Here is a 24181-nt window from a genome sequence, read left to right as displayed (position 1 = left end):
GCTATACTTAAAGAAGGAAATGCAGTTGATAGGATGGCCAGGGATGATGGGAGCCATAGTTTAGCACAGGGCTTTTCAACCAGTGGTATGGGTACCACTTGTGTTACGTTGGCACCTGGCAGGTGGTACGCGACCATCCTAGAAAAGTGGTAGCGGGGGAGGGGAATGAGCTGAACCGGTGGCAACACCGCACAAGCCTGAGCGAGAGATGGCTGGAGCTGCAGGGCTGTCAGGGCTCAGCGGAAGTGCCAGGATCAGCGCTTCTTCGGGGCTGTCAGGGCTCAGTGGAAGCACCAGGATCAGTAAAGTTAGTAGATAACTGAACAGCTCATAAACTTTTCTGTCTTGAATTCATTATCAAATAAACAGAGTAACTATGAACAAATACCTAAAGTGAAAATGTTAAACTATGTTTGGTTAAAAAAAAAAGTTAGCTTTTAACTGGTAATTAAATCTACAGAAGCCTACAGAAAGCTGATATTTTTTCAGATCTAAATGGATTAGTTTTCATGGATTTCTTGGGACTACAACTGCCATTGCTTCTGATATCACAGATAATGGTTGGAGTTTATGGGATCTGTAATCTAATATGTTTGGAAGGGGTGAAGTAGTTTACTGTTCTTCCATAAGGAAGGCAATTAGACAATTATACTGCAGTGTAAAAAACAGGTATTTTAAAAATAAGAGAACCGATGCTAGAATGAAAAGATACTATGAATTGACTGGTAGAAGTTTAAGAGACCTCTAATATCTTATATAATATTTGTTTACAAAATTTGGTTATCAACTATTACATTCAACTGCATTATAAGAAAATCACTGTAACATTCTTGTAAGTTATATTTATTATTGTTGATATGCAGGTGTTGTTTTTATGCTAGAGATTCATGGTCATTCCTGTACCAGTTTATTATCTACATGGAAAGTCAACAAAGATGTTTGCCTAAATAAGGGGAGCAAGAAGAGATATCACTATTTGTGTAAATGTGTGTTTACGTTGAATGATACACATTCACACAAATACTGCTACATTAAAGCTCTGAGCTTGAACTGAATTAAAATAAAGAGTGATTAAAGCTACTTCTTGCATAATAAAGCAGACTAAAACATGTTCAGCTTGCCTAATGTACCGATGTGGTGAGATGTTCATTGTTTAGGTAAAATTACAGCAAACTGAGTATTTAAAGCTCCATTTCCTTCCTCCATTTCATTTTAAAGAGAAGGAAAATTAAAGAAATTGAGCAAGGAGAATTAGGGCAGAGGCAAACGATTCAGAACATAATGGCCTGTGCAGGAGGAGAAATTAAACTGAAAATTCCAGGTGCCTTTATGAATGGAAGACTTAATTATAGCAAACTGTATCTTGTTTAAATGTGCTGCCTAATACTAACATGGTAATTTAGAAAAATTTAAAAATGCTGTGTATTTCTGCATTCTGCTCTCTGGACTGAATAAACATTTTTTACACTCTCTAAAATGTATGGTCCAGTGGACAGAATAATGAACCTTTTTAGCCTCTTTAAAAAGAGTATTGGTAATGTACATTTGAATTGTAATGCATCTCCTTCTTAGCTAGGCTACCCTGATTGAAAACAATGTAAACGAGAAATCAATAATGTTTTATCATTGCTAGCACATCGTGATAGTAGCAGACCTCTACAATGGAGTAATTGATGGAAGACATGGAACTGAATTTCTAACTCCCATCATTCCTCATTATGAATTATGCTATAATGTAAGGCTACTGGGAATTATAGTACAGTAATACAGAAAGGTCTACATGTTCATCTGTAGATTAAATCTACAGGATTACCTGATATTCCTTACCTCTTTTTCAGTTCTGCACGATTATTGTAATGAAGCGCACATGATGGCTCAGTGGTAAAAGATGCTGAGCTTGTGAGCTGGAAAGATGACAGCCCATGTTCAAAACTGAAGTGCCGTGCAACAGGGTGAGCTCCCGTTCCTGCCTCTGCTCCTTTCCACCTAGCAGTTCGAAAGCATGCAAATGCGAGTAGATTAATAGGTACCGCTTTGATGGAAATGGAGCAACATCCCATGTGCCTTTCTGGACACATGACCACAGAAAATGTCTTCGGACAACATTGGCTTCCGCAGCTATGAACCACAGATTTATTTATTTATTTATTTATTTTATTCAATTTATATACCGCCCTTTTCCCGAAGGACTCAGGGCGGTTTACAGGGCAAAATTTAAACAATACAATATAAAAATTAAAATAAAATTAAATCAATAGCCCCAAAATTTAAAATTAGAATTTAAAAACCTTAAAAACCCTCAGTCCAGGCCAGCTAACTCAAAAAGCTGGGTTATTAGGTCCCGGCGAAACGAACGGAGGTCGGGGGTGATCCGGAGTTCCACCGGCAATTGATTCCATAGGGCAGGCGTGCCCACAGAGAACGCCATCCCCCTGGGGATCGCCCACCGGCATTCCCTGACCGGCGGGACCCTGAGGAGGCCCTCCCTGTGGGACCGTACAGGATGATGGGAAGTTGATGCTGGCAGCAGGTGCTCCCTGAGATAATCCGGACCCATGCCATTTAGGGCTTTATAGGTCATCACTGACCTATAAAGAGCACTGTCCCCTGGAGACAGAGTCTAGTGGACAGGGGAAACCTTTATCTTTTATTGTAATGGTAGGAACTATACAAATGTAATCATTTTCTGGATAGAATTGCTCTAAATGGGAGAGATGAAATCTATGGCTCCTCCCCCACCTCAGGTGTTAAGTTGCATCATCCTATATCTTTCTGAGTCCTGCCAGAAGTTGTGCTTTTGACCATCGAGACCAGCTTCAAAAAATGGGTTGGATCAATTCATGAAACTCATGGGATCAATGCTATTGATGACAGTCAGACTGCTTCTGAAGGCCATCTGCCTGAAGACTTGTGGGCTTCCTTGTACAGTGGTTAGAACAAATTGCTGGACTGAAAAAACCAGAGTCACATCCAGCAGGTTACTACTTATGCATTTATGTTCTATGTTAATTACTATTTCACCTTCACAAAAAATATGGGGAACTGTGTAGAGAGAAGCAGTAAGATGCTGATTTTTAGGCCTAAATCAGAATAGGTAATCAGGTATCCTCTAAATCAGGGTTCTCCAACCTTGACAACTTTAGACTTGTGGACTTCAACTCCCAGAATTCATGCAGGATGCAAGATTGTAGGCTTTGGGAAATGTCAACAGAGTGCAGTGAGTTTATCAAGTTTCAATGCATCATTCCCCAGAAAGAGATTTATGGGTCAAGTTGTGGACCTGTTTTGAGGCAGTAAATCAAATCAGATGACTTCAAAGCATTTCCTCTGAAAGCATTTTCCAGATTTATTATCTTTTTGGTGCTTCTCAGATGGTCAGAGACAAACTTCAGTTCCATATAGGTAAAAAGGAGATTTTACTCTGCTAGTAGTTGCCGACTGTAGGAGGTGGTGCTCATCTCTATTTCCAGGCCATTGACCCAGCCCTGTCTGATGACATTTCCACAGTCATGTGGCCAGCATGACATCATGGAGCGCTGTTATTTTCCCACTGAAGTGGTACCTATTTATCTACTTGCATTTGCATGCTAGGTTGGCAGAAGCTGGGGCGAGGAAAGGAGCTCATCTCATCATATGGAGCTGAGGTTTCGAACCCGAGCTGCCAGCTTTCCAATTCCATATAGGGAAAATGATAAAAGGGGTTGGGTTGTGTAGTGACTTATTTGATGATGTCATCATCATAACCAATAATATTTATCACCTTATTCAGTGCTTTGCCTATCAGAAGTCTTCCAGAGTGGATAACATTCTGTTGGACATCATTATCTTTCAGCTTTTTTTAACCACAGATTTTAATTTTGCTCTCTCTTGAACTAATGAAACATTACACTCCCATGCTTGCATTGCTGAAATTCCTGATTAAATTTAATTTAATTCAGCTCTTTTCTTTCTAAATATGGGCTTGAGCCTGACCAGTCTAGAATGCAGTTTGGGATCAAATTTACTCTAGTATGACCATCTAAAAATGCTAGAGAATTCCTAGAAGCCTGGGACTCTGACAAATTGACATAAGTAAACAACAGATAGATGTAACCAATATATACATACCATGCAAATGAGACAATCAACAATCCAAAAGGGGAACAAAAAGATCAAAACATCTCCCCATCAGAAATCAATACCCAGATGGGCATAGATTAACATCAGGATTGACATCAGACCAACAGTCAGGAAATAAATACCCCAATCAATGAACTGCCAAACAAGAACAGTAAACAGCCTAAACAAAGAACCAGTAACAGGGTAAGCTACTAGAATATAAATTGAGAGCATTGATGATGTTACCTATTTTGGTAATGAAACATCTGCAAGAAAACCACCAATCTCAGAGGGCACCAAAGGATCCCTTGTTTCAACTCTGAGCTACAAACATTCTCCTGTATCAATAATAGACATTTCAGCCTTCTGCTATGCTGATGTCATCTGCTTCTGCTATCTAACTAATGTTGAATATCAGCAAGCCAGAAACCTGTCACAATTGAATCTCCCTGCTGATGAGGTGTTCTTTTCCAGGATGTGATGTCTGGCCAATTGTCTATGCCAGCCCTCTTATTACCTCAGATAATCTAATGATCAGAGGCAGCACAATAGTGGCAATCACTAGTCGTTCTCCAACATGCCAAATCTGGTATTTTAGAAATGCATGTGGAAAAGTAAGACCTTGCCTTTTAATCACATTTTGAAAGTGTAATTTGTATTAATTTAGCACAAGTCAGACAGAAGTCCCCAAACCAGGCGGAGAGGTTCAGTGGAGAGAGGTTTTTCCATGGACCGGAGGGGGCCTGGTTTTGTGTGCTGCCTGCATCCGGCGGATGGGGCTTTGCTTGTTTGTGTGGATCGGTTGCTGCCATGCCACGGTCCGGTACTGATCCACGGACTGGGGGTTAGGGACCCCTAAGTTAGACTATTTGGAAAATTGTTATTTTTTGGTCAGGCAAAAAGAGGTGCAGGAAAAATATTTCAACTAAAACCCTTGAAGATATCCAGCTGAAACAAAATGATGTCTTCTAAAGGATCTTCCATCTTTCTCTTTGATTTTCCATTCCTCGAAATATGAAGCAGACAGAAATGATGCTTCCCTGTTAGAACCTAGGGAAGAATCTTTTTCTCATCAAATCTCAAAGTTTGCCCTCAGACTGCAAATACAGACTCATATTTATTTATTTATTTTTATTTCAATTCCATTTATATCCCGCCCTTCTCCAAAGACTCAGGGCGGCTTACAAGCTTAGCAGTGGCCTTCATTCTATGTATATGCCTGCTTATTAGGGCTTTCACACACACACCCAAGCGGCATTATTACAAAGTCAGCTTAATTGCCCCCAACAATCTGGGTCCTCATTTTACCTACCTCGGAAGGATGGAAGGTTGAGTCAACCTTGAGCCTGGTGGGATGCGAACCTGCACTAATTGCAGGCAGCTGGTGTTACTTAAGGAGGCAGCTAATTGCAGGCAGCTGGTGTTACTTAAGGAGGCATTAGCCCACTGCTCCACCAAGGCTCATATCCTCTTTGAATCTCAGTCAACCAATGAACTCAAGTTAGGGTTGATAACATACAAGCCTGTTCGGTTGCCACTTCCCCCCTGAATAATACGTTTGACTTGGTCTTAAGTGCTTTGCATTTCTGCCACATTTTAGTTTTGGTCATGCAAAAGAAAGCCTGTTTCTTATTATGCTATTCAAGGTCTTCTCATCTTCTTCAGATGAATAATATTTGCAAGGAAGGGGCAAAGATAACATTTGCATGGAGGCAGCAGGCAACAGGAAGAAAATTTGAATGAATTCTTGATGGTCGTGGGTCTTTCTCATGGTCCATTTTATAGGGAGCCTTTCTCATACCCATAATTCGCCTCACACCACCATTAAAGGTTGCTGCAGGCAAGGGAGACATAAATAAATGAAATCATTCTTTGAGGAGGAGCAGAACATGGGAATACAGTGTAGAGTTTCTGTATTTGCAGTGTTTTCATCCTTCTGCCAGCAGTCCTATTTAATAGCCTTCAGAATTCTTTCTCCTTGGAGTGACATTCCATATACAAGGACCTGCCATCATAAGGAAATGCTTCTCTGCTAGGTATGCAGAGAAATACACTCTGGTGCTAAAAGCACCTGCTAATGTTGGATATAGATATTTTTTTTTCTGCCTGTCCCTGGAATTGAAAGTGAGAAAAACAGTCAAGTCAAGAGCTTTTGTGGTCTACTCCATACAAACTGGAATAAGTAACTGTTACTTAAAAGAGGTGGGCATTTGAAGCTCCAAATAGTTGGAAGCAGTAAAAAAAATGAGATTCAGTGATGACCTTTATCAGCTTTGATGTCAGCTATAAATCAGACTGAAATTCTCATCAGCCTGCTGGACAGAATTCATTTGCAGACAAAGGCTGCTGCATTGTTTTCTGTCTTTGATTGAGGGACGCCCAGTGAAAATGAATACAGCTTCAATAACATGAATCATACATTTCAAAACACAAACGGAGAGCTATTATTCATTGATTCTGAAGACTTGAGATGATTACAGGACTTGGAGACTAGCAAAGGCTTATTGTGTTTTCTGTTGGGTCATGAAGCCAATCAATTTTGGCTTCTTTAAAGCAAGCCAATTTGCTCTTCATTAAATTTTAACTCTTTGCTGATGACGTGAATTGACTTACCAGCAGAACCAACCAATCAATGCTGGTTTAATTTTATTTTTTTATTTTTTTGCTTTTCACCTTATAAAGACAGGATAGAATTATGCATTATTAACCTCTCAAAGGCAATGAAATCTTTAGAAAAGCACATTTTTTCTCTGAATATAACAAAGGGGCATGGAGTTTTTCACTCCAAGAGACTGTCCTTAGTTGTAAACCCTGTACGTAACCTAAAGAAAGCTTTCCTACCTTGGGCATTGTCCTGATATTTGTGAACTTCAACTCCCAGAAGTCCTGAGCCACCCACAGGTTTTGCTATGAATTCTGGGAGTTGAAGTTCAATCATGTGAAGAATGCTACAATTAGGGAAAGTATTTTAAAAATACTTTTAAATACTTGTGCTGAAGTCGCAGGTGAGGCCAGGAATATTATTATACCCTATGTACAAAATAATTAAACACAATATCTGAACAGATTTAAGAGAGTTTTAATATCAGCCAGAACTAAAACCATGATGTTATGTACTATCAGTTGTTCTGCAAGTTGCTTGCTTTTCTAACAATTTTTGTAGCATAGCTATACAATATGAAATTTTCCTTAAAATTGGTATCAGTTTAAAAGTACCTAGCCAACTCTGGTTTATCTCAAAATAGCTTCAGTAGGGTTCGGCCTACTTAATGCTGGGATGGGAAAATACCAAGAAATCTCAGGGTTGCATACTTGACTGAAAAGTTGAAATAAATCTTGGAAGAAAGCAATCGCAGTCCCTTTGCAATCTCAAAGTAAATTACCTTAATGCCATTTATTAGGTAGCCCTTGAGTTACAACTAGCAACCAGTTAAGGTATAATGGACACAAAAATGTCTTGGATTTGAATTTTCATGGGATCACAATAATCATGGGATCACATATTTGGGACTCTTGACAACTGGCCTACATTTATGGCTGTTTGCAATGTTCCCCAGTCAAGTGATCACAATTTGTGATATTTTTTTGCTAGAAACCAATATTTTTCCAATTTCTGGGGGGGGGGGGGGGAAACCACCAGAAACAATCAGTTCACTTAATAATTTGGGGCATATGTGTTGTTGGAAGTAGGTGATAAGAATATGTTTTAAAAACCTATTATATACCTGATTTAAAATATCAGATCTACCCCTCTGTGACTCCGATGCTAGCTGCAATCACGAGAATTGAAGATGTTTCTCTATTTTAGACATTATCCAGTGCCTTCTAAGCATAGGTTAGTTCTCTCCTTAGCATGAAGAGGGACTGGTCCTCTCAGAAGCAAAAGAAGCTATCATCCTAGTTCAGAAAAGTTATAATCAAAAGTTTCTATTTTGTTTGGTAATTCCTTTTCCTAGTATCCAAAAAAAATTTCTCCTCTTCTGTTTTCTGATCCTCTTTGTTGTAAATGGCAAGTAATAAATGTAGACCTGTTAAGCTAGATGTTTTGCCAATAAGCTGTGGTCCTCTCTTAATTATCCTCTGGCCCATATGTGATAGATATAAATCACCCTCTTCTTCTGTTCTCTCTCCTCTTTTAGATACAGAATTCATTTATAGAGACCGGAATGGCTCAGTGATAGTGCACAATGTGGAAACAAACCATTCAACAATTTTAATAGAAAACAAAATAATTGTGAGTATCTTCTTGAATAGGTTACACAGTTGCACATCTGTCTGTCTCAGAGGTTAAGAAAGAACGTGCCTTCAATTACTTGTACAGAAGTTGAATATTCTGATTCAAACACACTGGAAAATTTTAAAAAAACATATATTTTCATATATGTTTTACATTTGTGTGTGTTTGTATGTACACTGAGAGCTTAGGCACTGAAGATAAATTCCTTGTGTGTCCAATCATTCTTAGCCAACAAAGTATTCTATTCTATTCTATTTTACAAAGTTGAAGTTAAGATTTGTGAATGTTCTTAGCTAAGCACTTCCAGTAAACAATATAATTCCCTCTCTTTGTAAAATAGAGAGCCAGGATTCAAACAGAATAGGCTAAGAAAAATCTTAAGTTACTTATTTTTTTAAAAAAGGAATACATGCATCTCTTCCCACCTGCTTGTGTCGTGACTTTCTTTTGAAAACAGGGTCCAAGTGATATGTGTTTCTCACAGTCGCTGAACTCAGCCTAAACCCTCTAACATTAAAAATAAGACTTAAAGGATATAATTCAGCTTTTTCCCTACCAAAAGATCACTGGGGAGACTATGATAAATTCTGCAAGAAATTCACTGGTACAGTGGTTAGAATGCAGTATTGTAGGCTGATTCTGCCCACTGCCAGCAGTTCGATCCTGATGGGGCTCAAGGTGGACTCAGCCTTCCATTCTTCAGAGGTCAGTAAAATGAGGACCTAGATTGTTGGGGGCAATATGCAAATAATATTGCAGGATCCAATCTGGGTTGGTCATTGGGACCAGAGTTCTTTCGAGCTTTTGTACTCATACTGGAGCTCATCCTCAGGAATTTCTCTCTACGTGAAAGTGTGCAAATAATACTGATATTGTAAACCGCTCAGAGAATTCTGTAAAGCACTATGTGTGGTATATAAGTCTATGTGCTATTGCTATTGCTATTGCTACATTATTTCTAGTTTAATTAGAAATTTAGAATGTCCCCATTTATTTTATTTTATTTTTGCGATATTTACATTACCATAGAGATCACGTAAGACAATGGTTCTCAACTTTGGGAACTTGAAGAGATGTTCAGATCCCAGAATTCCACAGCCCCCATTTCCTGGCAGAGGAATTCTAGGAGCTGAAATCCACACATTTTATAGTTGCCAAGGTTGAGAAACATTAACATTGACCAATAAGTCTCATCTTTGCTCAGTTCCAGAATCCAAAAATAAAGACTCCCTGAAGATGGCTGTTTAACTTCACTTGAACACATCCAGAAGAGGAGGACCATAACTTAGCTAGATAATTGGTTCCATTATTAAACTACTTTTTAATTAAGAATTGTTTGCTCACATTTAACTTGAATCCGCCATCCTTAGAAATTAAGATTCTTATTCTGTATCTTGCACTCTGGGACAATAAAGAAGCCATTTAATTGTATAAAACCTTCCTTGGTCAAGCATTCTTAGATATTTCTTACTGACTAAAACCACAAATTTTATATTCTTTTATTTAACTTCATAGTTAATTTTCTCTGGCTACCTAGATTTTACACCTTTATCTTTATTTTTTTTAACTTTTGTATGGTATGATTTTAATTGCCCTGGAAACCGCCCTGAGTCCTACAGGAATAGGGCGGTATATAAGTCAAAATAATTAATTAATTAATTATCTCACACATTGTGGGTTCTGTGCATTATCCATTATATTAAATGCAAAAATGTGAGCCTGGTTTTTAAAAAATTTGTTTTGGCTGACAGTTACAAACCCAAGGATTTTACATATAAAGCAATTATTAACTCTTATAAGACGGATCGAAATATAAAGCAGATATTTACAAGTTTTAGCAAACATACCAATAGGTTGCGAATGTGACAAGAGTTATTTTTTTAAAATTATATTTTGTATTTTTGTAGTGTTTTGTTTTTATTATATGCATATTTTTGTGTATTTTTTTTTCTTTTTAATTCTGTAAGCCACCCAGAGTCATCTCATAGTGAGATGATTGGCAAATATATTAAATTAAATTAAAATTAGAATGTATTTATTTGAGGTGCTGGGTTTTGTTTTATTTTTCAGGTGTCTATAAAAGCTATTAAATATGAAGTTTCACCAGATAGAGAATATGGACTTTTTGCCTATGACATTGTACCGGTAAGTAAGCAGACTGTATTTATTTTTATTTCAGTTTATGGTGTTTTCTTGATGCATTGGGTATAACTTTACCCAGAAAAAGATTCTTACTGAAATGATCGGTCTTGAAGTCAGGATTTTGTTATACATAATTGTATGTAATAACCTCAAGGAATGAAAATAGAGCATTAAGTAAGGGAAAACAGCAACATCATGACAAGAAAGAGATGGATTATTAATTTAAAGAAGGTAAAATGGGGCATCCTAGGAATGAGAAATATATTATTTTAAAAGGATGATATGTGTAAGAGATAGTCCTACAATTGTTATTTTTGCTGAAGCATTTGCATCTATACCAGCTAAAGGATAATTTAAGGAAAATATATAATTATTGGCTGGGCACTTGATCACTTTGGTGGATTCCTCTAGATCTGTACTTAGGAATGAGTACCAAAATTGCATTGTCTGCTAAGAAAATTGCCTAAACATGCCAATGGAATTATCAGGCGCTGAGTTGAGTTCAACGTGAAGGTTTTCCTTCAATAGCATATATGTCACCATTGATTTTAGGACTAGATTTAGTAGATGTGATGAGAAATCCCTGTTTATCCAAGGAAGATGTGCTGCATCTAGCGAAATAAAAAAGGTAACATTGGTGTATTGAGCAGCTGTTGGTCCTTTGGTTATGAAAAACTATAAAATACCTGACCACAACCTATTGCTTCCACTTGTGAACTTCAGTTCCACATTTAGCACCAATATAGCCATTGGCTGGAGGATTATGGGAGCTGACGTCCAACTCCCACAACTCAGAAGTTCAGCTTCTCTAGATAGACAAAACTGCTGTAGAACTATGACTTTGCTGCAAGATCTTTTAATCTTCTTTGTTTAACTTTCTTACCAAACTTTCTTAATCATTATAAATTTTAACAGAAGGTAAATGTCAGTACCTTTCACTGCTGAAATAGCTCATTAATTATAATACCTCTCTTCCCATTTCAGGCTTAAGGTTGATATATCAGCATGCATTAATATTCAGTTTCTTAAATGTCCAAGAAATTTAAACCCAATCATTGGACCAACAATCTTCTTGGGACCATTATCTTCAGAATCTAAACAATTTATATTCCAAACAGGGAAAAAAGAAGAAGGGGAACTAACCTAGATTATGAGATTGTTGGAAATGCTTAGATCTTTGAAGGTGAAGATATATAGAATTCTGATATATTTTCCATTTCATGAATAGTTGCTTGTTCCTCTCTGTTAAGCAAGTGAAACTGAATAAATTATGCAAAAGAATCAGATTTATTGTTGAAGAAGCTCTGAAAAAGAAAAGTTGACATCAGTGGTGCAGAATGTTCATCTCAGGTTTCATAAAGAGCAAAAAGAAAATATGCAACCCACGTTCTATGGTAGAATTGTAGAACAATAATTTTAGGATACATAGGAGCAGTGCTTTTTTTGTAAAAGAAAAAGGTGCCGGAACTCACACATGTCGTACAACCCGCCTTGCCTACCCTACAAGGTTCCATCCGGAACTCCGTTCTGAGCATGCTATGAGGAAAAAAAAGCCCTGGATAGACAGACAGACAGACAGACAGACAGACAGACAGATAGATAGATAGATAGATACAGTGCTTTTTTTGTAAAAGACAAAGGTGCCGGAACTCACACACGTCATACAACCCGCCTTGCCTACCCTACAAGGTTCCATCCAAAAAAGGTGCCGGAACTCCGTTCTGAGCGTTCTATGAGGGGAAAAAAGCCCTGCATAGGAGTGGCTTCAACATTCAGATAATCAGAGAAGTATAAAAATCAGTGGGATCTAAAGTGACCATGAATCTAATCCCAATGAGTATTATTTCAAACAGGAGTAAGTCAGATCTGTTCATCCCGCGCCAGATGCCAGCTGTTTCTTTTTCTTTATTTTTTTCTTTTCTTTATATTTCCTTTTTCTTTTTTCCTGTTTTCTTTTTCCTTTTCCTTTTTCTGATACTTTTTCCTTTCCCCCTTTTTCTTTTTCTTTTCCTTTTCCTTTTTCTGTTTCTTTTTCTGTTTAATTTTTCTTCTTTACTTTTTTTCTTTCACCTTTAATTTTTCTTTCTTTTTGTTTTTCCTATTAAATAGGCATCAGTTCTGGTCTGATGGCACAGTTAATTAAAAGATATTGTCCTCCATTAAAGAATTACTGGTTTGGGTGGAGTTCCTATTTAGCCCTAAACCATAAACCCAGGACATATGAACTTTTATGGCTATTTCTTTGGGGTGCAGATCTTTCATAAAAGTTGAAATAGCTACAAATTCAGTTCCAACTGAACTCCAAAACTTACTGGAAGAATCTGGATGAAATGAAAGTCATACAGTGAAATGTCCATCTGAAAGTCTTTTCTCTGGCTGGCTCTAAGGTCCACTGACAGAAAAGGATATTAATATCATTTTTTTTTAAAAAAAAGGGCAGAGAAATGCTTTGGCAAGGGAGCCGATCAGGAGCCGATCAGGAGCCGATCAGGAGCCGATCAGGAGCAGATCTGGGGGCCGGGGCAGAGCAGAGCCTCCGGCCCCTCCTGGATGCCTGAAGGCGCCTCCGCCGCACAGCTGATCCGCGGAGACGCCGCCCCTGCCCGGCAGCATGAACAGAGGTAGAGGCAGGGCAGAGGCGCTGGCCCCCGTTTATAACGGTTGCCAACGGCCCAGGTGGCGAGGCGGAGATGTCCCGGCACCCCTGCAGCTGTTTCGGGAGGCAGCGGGCGGCACCATTGCCCAGCTCATCTGCCCGAATTTCTGGCCCCACCCCAGGGGTCCGCTGACATCCCTGGGGGGCTCCTGGGGGGACGCCTTACCGTTGGGGGCTACGGAGCTCTCCCCAGCGCGTCCGCCATCTTTGGAGCCAGAAAAAAAAAAAAAAAAAAAAAGGCGGCGGCGCCTTCAGGCATCCAGGAGGGGCCGGAGGCTCTGCTCTGCCCCGGCCCCCAGATCTGCTCCTGATCGGCTCCCGGGCGGCAGCGGCGTCTCCGCGGATCAGCTGTGCGGCGGAGGCGCCTTCAGGCATCCAGGAAGGGCCGGAGACTCTGCTCTGCCCCGGCCCCCTGATCGGCTCCTGATCGGCTCCCGGGCTGCAGCGGCGTCTCCGCGGATCAGCTGTGCGGCGGAGGCGCCTTCAGCGGCGATGGCGACGACTCCCAAGCTCCAGCTCGGTCGCCTATTCGGGGAGCCGGCAGCCACGATGGCAGTGGCGGCAGGGCTTCCCCAGGCCCGCCCCCTGGCCCTTGGCAGGCATCCAGGAGGGGCCGGAGGCTCTGCTCTGCCCCGGCCCCCTGATCGGCTCCTGATCAGCTCCCTGGCGACTGCGACTTCTCCGCGGATCAGCTGTTCGCCTATTCAGGGAGCCGGCAGCGACGGTATCGGTGGCGGCAGGGCCTCTCCAAGCCCGCCCCTGGTCCACGACAACCATCACAGCCATCCAGGGGGGGCCGGAGGCTCTGCTCTGCCCCGGCCCCCTGACCGGCTCCCGGGCGACGGCGGCGTCCCCAAGCGACCAACGGAGGCGCTGCGGACCAGCTGGGTAGCGGAGGCGGCAGCATCGTCGGCAGCGGCGACGGCGAGTACCCCGCGGGGCCCTAACCTGTCATCTCCCCACGGGCCCGAAGACCGACGGGGGCAGTGGCGATGGGGCGCCTCTAACCCGCCCCCGAGCCGCTGCAACTGCTGCAGCCATCCAGAGTGGGGCCGGTGCCTCCACCCTCGGCTCCCTATTATGCCTCCCTGGCCAACAGCGACGCCAGGGATGATCAGGAAAGACCCCGCGGATGAAATGGATCAGCTAGGCGGCGGAAGAGACATCCGCAGCAACCGCCCTGAGCGGGGCCGGGGTCGTTGCCCTGCTTCGACCTCCTGGCCTGCTCCTGAACAACGGCGGCATCTCCCTGGGATCAAGGAGGTGCCGCAGACCGGCTATGCGGACCCGATCGACCACCACCGAGGAGCCTTGATAGCGGCGCTGAACTTCTCCAGGCCCCGGTCACCCAATCTCACCGAAAACCCCCCGACGGCAGCACCACTAGATGCGGCGGGGCGATCTCCGTGCCGATCAACACCCCTAAAGACGCCAGGATGCAGCTGACCGTTGGAGATGACGGCGGCTAGACCACCGAGGCCATCAACATCTGGCCTCCTCCAGCTCCGAACCCCCCTGCCCTCCCTCGCCCCACAGGACATGATGGGCCTGGGTGCAAGCCACGGTGGCAGAGTGGCCTGTCCTACACCTGCAGCCCCATAGAGGTGAGAGCTCTATGGGGTATGCTTCACCCAGAGTGGGTCCTGGACCACCCCCAGAAGCAGAATCACAATCCATCGTGAGAGGATGGGGAGTGGACTGCTTCTGGGGTTCACCCAACCAAGTGGCAGTGGCTGGGTGACGGTCCAGATACCCACCTACCCGACTACACCCTCCTTCTAATGCTCCACCCAGGGGACCACCTTCCCAATGCTCCCCAATGCTCCCTATGCGGCTTCAATATTCTTGCATAGATCTACTCGCCCTCAGGAGTTCCCCCCTCTCCTGGGTTCGTCCTGCCTTCAACTCATCATACCTCGATGACGGGCCCGACCATTGGGCCTCTGAGAGATGGCCAGGCAGGGTCAGGGGCCTCCATCACAAGACCAACAAGAGGCCCCTGGTTAAGTTTCTTGTTAAGTTTTTTGTCGGGTTAGGGAGGGGGGCGGGAAAAGAGTATGGCTGCTCGGGGAAGGCAGACCTTCCGGGTGCCATAACGCAGGCCAGGCTTACGACCATTCGCCATGGTGAGAAACGAGGACCAGTCGCCGACAATAACCGATGGCGTACTGACGAACATCCTATTCCCAGGATGGTGGGGAACGGCAGAAGGTGCACAAACAGAGGGCCGTATCGTCACCGGGAGTGTCATCTCCGCTCTGTACAAGCGGTGAGACGCTCCGACCCTCTGTACTTCCCCGGAGGTCCCGGGAGCGAAGGTGTGCAGCCTCCCATGCTAAGGCTGGTCTACCTGAATGCCAGGTCCGTAGCTAACAAGGCACACCTTGTTCGTGACCTAGTGGAGAGCGAGCACGCGGACCTGGCTTGCATCACGGAAACATGGCTGGGCCAAGAGGGTGGTGTCCCTCTGGTTGACCTCTGCCCGCCAGGTTTCCAGGTGCTGCACCAGCCTCGGGCCCATGGGAGGGGCGGGGGAGTGGCAGTTATCATCAGGGAATCCCTTAGCCCGCGAGAGATCACCGTCCCTCAGATGGTCGGGTGTGAGTCTCTCCTACTGAGATACGGCCCGGGGGCGCAGTTGGGCCTGCTGCTGGCATACCTACCACCTAATCATGCAGCGGCAGCCCTGCCCGAGCTACTCGATGTCCTCTCAGGGTTGGTGGTTGAATTCCCAAGACTCATGGTCTTGGGCGACTTTAACCTACCGTCCTTGGGAGGATCGTCCGATCTGGCTCGGGAGTTCATGGCTTCCATGGCGGCCATGGACCTGTCGCAAATAATTTCTGGACCGACTCATGAGAGAGGCCACACCCCAGACTTGGTGTTCTTGTCTGGACGGTGGCGCAATGATATCGGTGGGGGTGCCACGACTATTATGCCCCTGTCATGGACCGATCATCACCTCGTGCGGCTAGACTTCCCCTTTGCCACCCCCCGCCGTGGGTGCGCGGTGCCAACCAGATGGTACCGCCCTAGGCGCCTAATGGACCCTGATAGGTTCCAGGCAGCGCTTGGGGACGCACATGCACTCCCTGCTCACAGCTCGGCGGATGCCTTAGTGGAAGCCTGGGAGAAGGCAGCCACGGAGGCTCTGGACCGAGTTGTACCCTTGCGGCCTCTGACCCGGCGCAGATCCCAGCGAGCCCCATGGTTCACCGCGGAGCTCCGGGAAATGAAGCGTCGGAGACGGGGCCTAGAGAGCCGTTGGAGATCCAGTCGATCCGAATCCGACCGATTGCGATTAAGAATCCTCACCAGGTCTTATCTCGCTGCGATAAGGGTGGCAAAATCCAACTACTTTTCCACCCTCATCGCGTCCGCAGATAATTGCCCGGCTGCCTTGTTCAGGGTGACTCGCTCCCTACTGAACCAAGAGGTGAGGGAGGAACCCTTGCAGGGTCGAGCCGAGGAATTCGGTCAGTATCTGCTGGATAAAATTGCTCGGATCCGAAACGGCCTGGACTCCAACTGGGCTGAGTTGGAAGAACAAGGCATGGACAGTCTTGTCGACGTCATCTGGGAGGAATTTGATCCTGTGACTCCTAAGGAAGTGGACAGGATTATGAGGAGGTTGAGCTCCTCCACATGCTTACTGGACCCGTGCCCTTCCTGGCTGGCATATGCAGCTCGAGAGGGGACACGAGGCTGGTTCCTGGCGGTCATCTCCGCTTCTCTGAGGGAGGGTCACTTCCCCACCGCCTTGAAGGAGGCGGTGGTGAGGCCTCTCCTCAAGAAGCCCACCTTGGACCCATCCTCATTGAACAACTTTCGTCCAGTCTCCAATCTTCGCTTCCTTGCGAAGGTTGTTGAGAGCGTGGTGGCGCACCAACTCCCTCAGATCCTGGATGAAGCGGTTTATCTAGACCCGTACCAATCGGGCTTCAGGCCGGGCTACAGCACAGAGACGGCATTGGTCGCTCTGATAAATGATCTCTGGAGAGCCCGGGACAGGGGCCATTCCTCTGTCCTAGTCTTATTAGACCTCTCGGCGGCTTTCGATACCATCGACCATGGTATCTTGCTGCGACGCCTCAGGGGACTGGGAGTGGGAGGCACGGTTCTGCGTTGGTTCTCCTCCTTTCTCCGGGGTCGCTCGCAGTCGGTGTTGGCAGGGGGACAGAGGTCGACCCCGAGGCCTCTCGCTTGCGGAGTCCCTCAGGGGTCGGTCCTCTCGCCTCTCCTGTTCAACATCTACATGAAACCGCTGGGCGAGATCATTCGCAGCTTTGGAGTAGGGTACCATCAGTATGCTGATGACACCCAGCTTTTCATCTCAACTCCAAACAACATCAGTGATGCCCTCGACGTGATGTCTCGCTGCCTGAAAGCGGTCCGGGAATGGATGGGGAGGAACAGGCTTCAACTGAACCCGGACAAGACTGAATGGCTGTACGTACCGGCAAGCCAGGATACTCAGAACATCCCATCCCTTAACATCGGGGACAAGTTACTACCCCCTGTTGATAGGGCCCGCAACCTGGGTGTCCTCCTTGACTCGCAGCTCTCCCTGGAAGATCACATAGGAGCTGTGACCAAGGGGGCCTTCTCCCGGGTTCGACTAGTTCGCCAATTACGGCCTTATCTGGACCTGGATGCCTTACGTACAGTCACCCATGCTCTTGTGACCTCTCGCCTAGACTACTGTAACGCTCTCTACTTGGGGCTGCCCTTGAGATCCACTCGGAAGCTTCAACTGGTGCAAAGTGCAGCGGCACGGACACTCTTGGGAGCCTCCCGATACTCCCATATCACACCTCTCCTCCGTGCACTGCACTGGCTTCCAGTTGCCTTCCGTGTGAAGTTCAAGGTGCTAACAATGACTTACAAAGCCCTACATGGCATGGGTCCGGACTACCTACAGGAGCACCTTCTGCCAATGTCAGCACCCCACCGTCCTGTGCGCTCCCACAGAGAGGGCCTCCTCAGGGTGCCACCGCTCAAGGAATGTCGGCTGGTGGCCCCCAGGGGGAGGGCATTCTCAGTGGGTGCGCCAGCCCTCTGGAACAGCTTACCAACCGAAATCCGGATGGCCCCCGACCTCCGCACCTTCCGGCGCGAATTAAAAACTTATCTGTTCCAGCAGTCTGGCCTGGCCTGATAGCTCTAATCTGGGGTCCCAGCTTGTATTTTACTATTGTTTGTTTTCACTATTGTTCATTCTGTATGCCTACCTTATTCTGTACACCGCCCCGAGTCCCTCGGGAGAAGGGCGGTTTATAAAAACAAATAAATAAATAAATAAATAAAATAGAGTAGGGAGATGCCCATAATCTTAAAACTAAGCAAAACCATGCAGAGAAAATTCAGAATTGTTAAGTATCCACATTTCTGAGTTGGGAAGAATCTGGACTCATTATGGATTCAATCTAGCAGTCTAAAAATAGTCTTTAGCCATTTGCAATAGAGGATACTTATTTTGTTTATTAAAGAAATTTATATAGTCACCCAACTCACTCATAGATGACTCCAGGCAGCTTACAAAATTAAAAAAAAAATACAAATCCACCATATAATAAAACCCATTAAACAAACCCCACCCAACTCCCATATGTTTTTGAATTCATAAGATTTGTTTAACTTGAAAGGAAAACTCAAGAATGAAATAATGAATGAATTGTTCACATGGAATAGCCAGCCATTAGGACCAGCCAATTTCCACCAAGGATTAATTGATAAGCAAGAGTCTATGGTGGCATTGTAACCATATCGACACCCACTATGTGGCACACATAAGTTTGTGCAGTTGACCATGTATTGATAAAAAATAGCATTCTGCACCTACACAAAGATTTAATTCTTGGTTAGGTTTTTTTTTAATTTCTTGTCTGATTATTTACATTTTCCAAATATTTTTAGATATTTGTTACATTTTAATGATTTTTAAACAAATATTGGCAGCTTTTTAGCCAATTAATTGAATGGGGGGAGGAAACACACTTTGGCTAAAAAAATGTTCCTTTTCATTGATTTTATAACTTTTTTTGTTTTCTGGAGAATATAAATACTAATAAACAATACAAGTGGCAAGCATTTTTTATTAATAGATCTCTCTCCTCCGATACGTAAGTTGCAGTGCTCAGAATTCTTTGCAAGGAGAACTGGCATAGAAATGCTTGTTAAATTTATTAATTGTCTCTAATAAGATGATGCTAGCTAGCTAAGGCAGAGCTATTATGTTTTCCCAAGCAAATATAATCAATTAAAATTCACACTATGTATCACACAGGACACTAACTAGGGAATTCTGGGAGTTGAAATCCACACATCTTAAGTTATGAAAGTTGACAAACACTGCATTGGACAGGTATTTAACTATCTTGGTAAAGCGCTTTCAAAGCCATATTCTGTGCTCAAACGTTTAAGTATTATACAGGTTAAATAATGATTTTTAAACTATTGAGGGAAAGAGCTATTCATTCTCCATATCCAACTCTATCAATCTGTAAAACGATACATCTTATTTAACTACTGTATACCAGCTTTATGATCATCAAAATTAATTGCACTATGTCTAATTCAAAATACAAAAAACACCAAACAATAAATAAAAGCAAGGCTTTTTATAGTCATACAGCATGATGTTAACCTGAGAATACTAAATTGCTTTCATTATGAATAGCTAGGCTAGAGAGATATTAACATTGCCTTTGAAATAAACATTTCTCTGTATTTTTCTTACGTCATTTTGTTGATGTCGCTAACTAGCTAGCTACAATGAACAGAACCATTCAGTTCTAGAATTAGTGATGACAATTCAGGCTATCAAGTCCAACTTTGTATTCTGTACAAGCAGGGCTTTTTTTGTCATAGAACGCTCAGAACGGAGTTCCGGCACCTTTTTTGGATGGAACCTTGTAGGGTAGGCAAGGTGGGTTGAATGACATGTGTGAGTTCCGGCACCTTTTTCTTTTACAAAAAAAGCACTGTGTACAAGGAAATTAAACTGAAGCATCCAGAAAGTGATAGCATTCATGTAAAAAACAAAATCCTTCCATTTCTCTAAGCAATTAATTTCATTGTCAAAGTGCTTATTGTAAGTAATGTTTTCCTAACATTTAACCAACCTGGCTTCTTGTAACATAAATATTTCATATCTTGCCATCTGGACCAACAGAAAACCCGCTGGCATTTTTCTGTGCCTCCCTTTCAGATATTAAAAAAGTGATTTCATTCTCCCATCCCAATATTCCCAGATCTTTCAATATTTCTTCGTCTGGTTTAATTTTTAGTCCCCAATAATTCTTGTTGCTCTGCTCTGCATCTGTTCCAATTTCTTCTATTCAGCTTCTTGTTTATTTACTATTCAAAGATTTTCTTCCCAAGCATACCCATAAAACAAGATATTCCTTCCTTTAAGCATGACTTTGACTCCTGTTCCCAAAAGTTGTTTGTATTTGTCTTTACTTATTTTTTTAACCTATCATTTTCAATTGTGTTTCTCTCTTGTAGGATATTAACTATTCAATCCCTATTCCAATTTTAAATATGCAGATTTGGGAAGTGTTTCCTCTACTTCTATTAAATCGTTGTTAAAAATACTGAAGTTTGCAGGCCCCAGGTCTTAACTTTGTGGCACCTTACTTTATATTTTACTTGAGTTTAATAAGCACCTGATATAAGGTACATTTTGATACAATGTTCAAAATTTAATTGTTTTCTCTTCTGTTCTGTGTTTAGCTAAATTTATTAACTGGATCACTGGAAACTGTCAATTTTTCTTGGCTGAAATCAATATTATGTCTATAGCATTCCCACAATCCACCCAGAAAGTTAGCAATTTAAAAAACAAGAATTAGTCTGACTTCTTGTACTCACCATGTTGTTTCCATGGTGCTTATACCAGTAGATCAATCACTTTAAAATCTGCTCTAAATCTTCCCAGGCACTGCTATCAAACTGGCTGGCTAATACCTCCTTGGATCTTGCATTCCTTTTTCTTGAAGATAAGGAGAACATTTGCTGTCTTCCTGTCATGTGGAACATCATCAGTGCTTCTCCAGATCGATACCTAAGGTTTCAGACAGACCATCAGCAAACTAGGATGTGCTTCATCTTGCCCTGGAGATTTAAACTAATTCTTAGTAAATGGATATTCTCAGACCAGGTTTCTATCAGTCTCCAGCTTGAGTTGTGCTGTTTGATTTTGCTTTTTGAATTTATTTAATAGAAGTCATATCTACTTGGAAAAGACTGAAGAAATATAAGAAAAGTTCTGCCTGTGTTTTTCTTCTGTTAGCACTTTTCTCTCTTTGAGTAGCTGATATATGGATCCACTTCTCTTTCTTCTATTTTGAAAACATCTGAAGAAACTCTTGTTTTGTGTGTTTTGCCTCCTTTATCATTCTCTGCTCACTCTGAGTTTTCTCCCTTCTGATATCAACTCTTCCCTTCTGAGTTATTTCACTGTTCTCTTCCTTGATGCTGTGCTTCTCTTCACTTCCAGTTGTAGCATTAAGGAGTTCTACAAGCCCATAATTAACCAATTGGGGCTTCTAGAGCTGATACAACAGATATTAACAATTTTGTGCTTAATGAGATTTGATCGCATATTTTCTTTTTTAAAAAACAAAGAATTGGATATCTGGGAAAACTGATAAAGAACTCAATCCATGCCTCCTCAGAAGTACAGTAAGTCTCAACGAGTTTAATGTTATTTTCAATGATCATTTATATATCCCATCCAGTCATTTGTTCAGGCTTATTTTATAAAGAACTGTAAGATCCTACAAATATCAGGAATCAAAGCAAAAGTTGAACTCAATCATCTCACAAATTTAAATGGATGATGGGATTTTTGTGAGGTTGAAATTTAGGGAGGGATGTGAGAGTAGTCCTCAATTTATGACCACAATTGAGCTCAATCTTTCTGTTGCTAAGTGAAACATTTATTAGTGAGTTTTGCACCATTTTATGTCCTTTCCTGCCACAGTTGTTAAGTGAATCACTGCAATTGTTAAGTTAGTAACACGGTTGTTAAGTGAATCTGGCTTTCCCATTGACTTTGCTTGACAGAAGTTCACAAAGTTGATCAAATGACCCTGGGACATCATAAATATAAATCAGTTGCCAAGCATCTGAATTTTGATCATATAACCATGGGGATACTGCAATGGTTGTAAGTGTGAAAAACGGTCATAAGCCATTTTTTTCAGTGCCATTGTAACCTGATATGGTCACTAAATGAGCTATTGTAAATAAAGAACTACCTGTAAGAATGGAAAGGAAGAATTGACATATAAAAACCAAGAGGGAGTGTGATAAATTTCAGTAAATCAAACTATAATGAACTGTCTAATTGTAACTTTTAAATAGTTGTGTACATGTCTGCCTCAATGGGAAAACATTAAGATCTTGAATCTCTTAGCCAAGGACTGCTCATTTGTAACATTTAATTGTTTTCATTTCATGTTGAGAGGGCATTTATCTTCTGCAAAGGGTACATTTGGAGATAATTTTTACATTTTTATTTGCATGGGGAAAGCTTTGGCCCATACTACATCAGGCTATCTGAAACTTGGCCACTGTATCGGCATGATTTCAGTTCCCAGAATTCTAGGAGTTGAAGTCATCTTAAAGTGGCCAAGGTTGAAAAACCTGTCCTGCTCACTGAGCTTGATTGTTTTCCTGCAGACATTTTGTTACACCACTAGGTAACATCATCAATGCTGAAAGGGAGTGGGAGATAGGAAAAACCATCAAGTAACTCAATGGTTATTAGGGTTTCTAATGTCATCTCGAACAATATTTCACAATCCACAACAAGTTTAAGGTATATGGACTTCAACCTCATTCTTGTTGGGGAATTCTAGGTGTTGAAGTTCACACTTCTTAAAGTTTCTGAGTGTGAAAAACACTGATCTACAGCTACCTTAACAGTATATTCCTGCTGTAATACAGAATACATTCCCTGTAAAATGCTGCTGGTTCAAAACCTGATACTGTATTGGGAGAAACATGAACATCTAAGATTAACAAAGGAAGAGAGGTATTCAGCTTAGATAGAATGAGAATCACTTCTACAGCTTCCTTCCCAGGGTGGGATTGCCTGGAAGGTAAGTAGCTCAGAGTTGATGAATGGCAGTTATGTCAACTAGAAACCGGAGCTGGAATGAGGCCCCAATGTAAGAGAATTTGCTTGGCTATGAATGTGTGAACCCAGGTTTGAACCACCATTTGCAGTGATAGTTTGATATAAATGAGTACACAAGGTAAGAGAATGTTGTGTCAATAGCTAGAAATATCCAGGAAAAGATTCGTGTAAGGAAAAGCATCAAAGGAAGAAAATTAATGTTCCCATTAACTGGATCAGAGTTAACTGGCTGATATGAGAAGCGTGGGCCTGCCTACACATAAATAAACCTTTATTGTCAAAGTACAACATGTGTACATTGAGATTAGCTACGTCCTGTTGTCTTCTCCTTCTTCCTTCTCCTTCTAGAATAGTTCTTAGAATAGGAGAAGAATCTTTCCTCCTTTCTCCTTCCCGTTCTCTTTTCTCCCTTCTGCTTCTGGATGAGGAATTCTTAGCATAGGAAAGATTTTTCTCAAGATCTTTGTTATAGAAGGATCAATGTGAGATGGTATTTTTTTGCACAGTAGCTGCTTCTTTTGTCAGATGTTGCGAACTCTTTAGGACAGTCCAATTTCAGAATGGTTACAAAACTTCGTTGACTAGGACTTGCGCTGAAGCTTCTGTCACACCCTGATGCATCAAAATTACTTTAGCCACTGATATATTTCAATCACTTCTGTACCAATTAAGCAAGCAAGAACATTTGTGAAATCCTAATTGCAAAATCCTGGGTTGAAAAAAAATATGTTCAGGTGCTCCTGAGCGTTCAGAATCGTTCATCAGCATAACATGTTGAGATGTTTTTATAATGAGCAAGTATTTCAGTAAAAAGAACAAATTGAAATCATATAAAATATATAGGAAACAGTTCAAATTTAGCCAGAAAATTCATACATTTCTACAGCTCTAGGGGAAA

At 42.3% G+C, this 24181-nt stretch overlaps 1 protein-coding gene across 1 annotated transcript in view; it reads left to right on the top strand.

Moving 5' to 3' along the window:
- DPP6 (dipeptidyl peptidase like 6) overlaps positions 1-24181 on the top strand; it is a gene marked incomplete at both ends in the record, with an annotated part of 250083 nt that overhangs the window by 107610 nt on the left and 118292 nt on the right. Inside the window, 3 exons of the mRNA XM_081346284.1 lie at positions 8238-8332; positions 10406-10480; positions 13793-13857. Coding sequence (XP_081202410.1) covers positions 8238-8332; positions 10406-10480; positions 13793-13857 — 235 coding nt within the window. The remainder of the gene's footprint in view (positions 1-8237; positions 8333-10405; positions 10481-13792; positions 13858-24181) is intronic.

The sequence above is a fragment of the Vipera berus genome (genome assembly GCF_964194415.1).
Source record: "Vipera berus genome assembly, chromosome: Z".
Classification (NCBI taxonomy): Eukaryota; Metazoa; Chordata; class Lepidosauria; order Squamata; family Viperidae; genus Vipera; species Vipera berus.
This window is presented reverse-complemented; position numbering and strand designations above follow the sequence as displayed.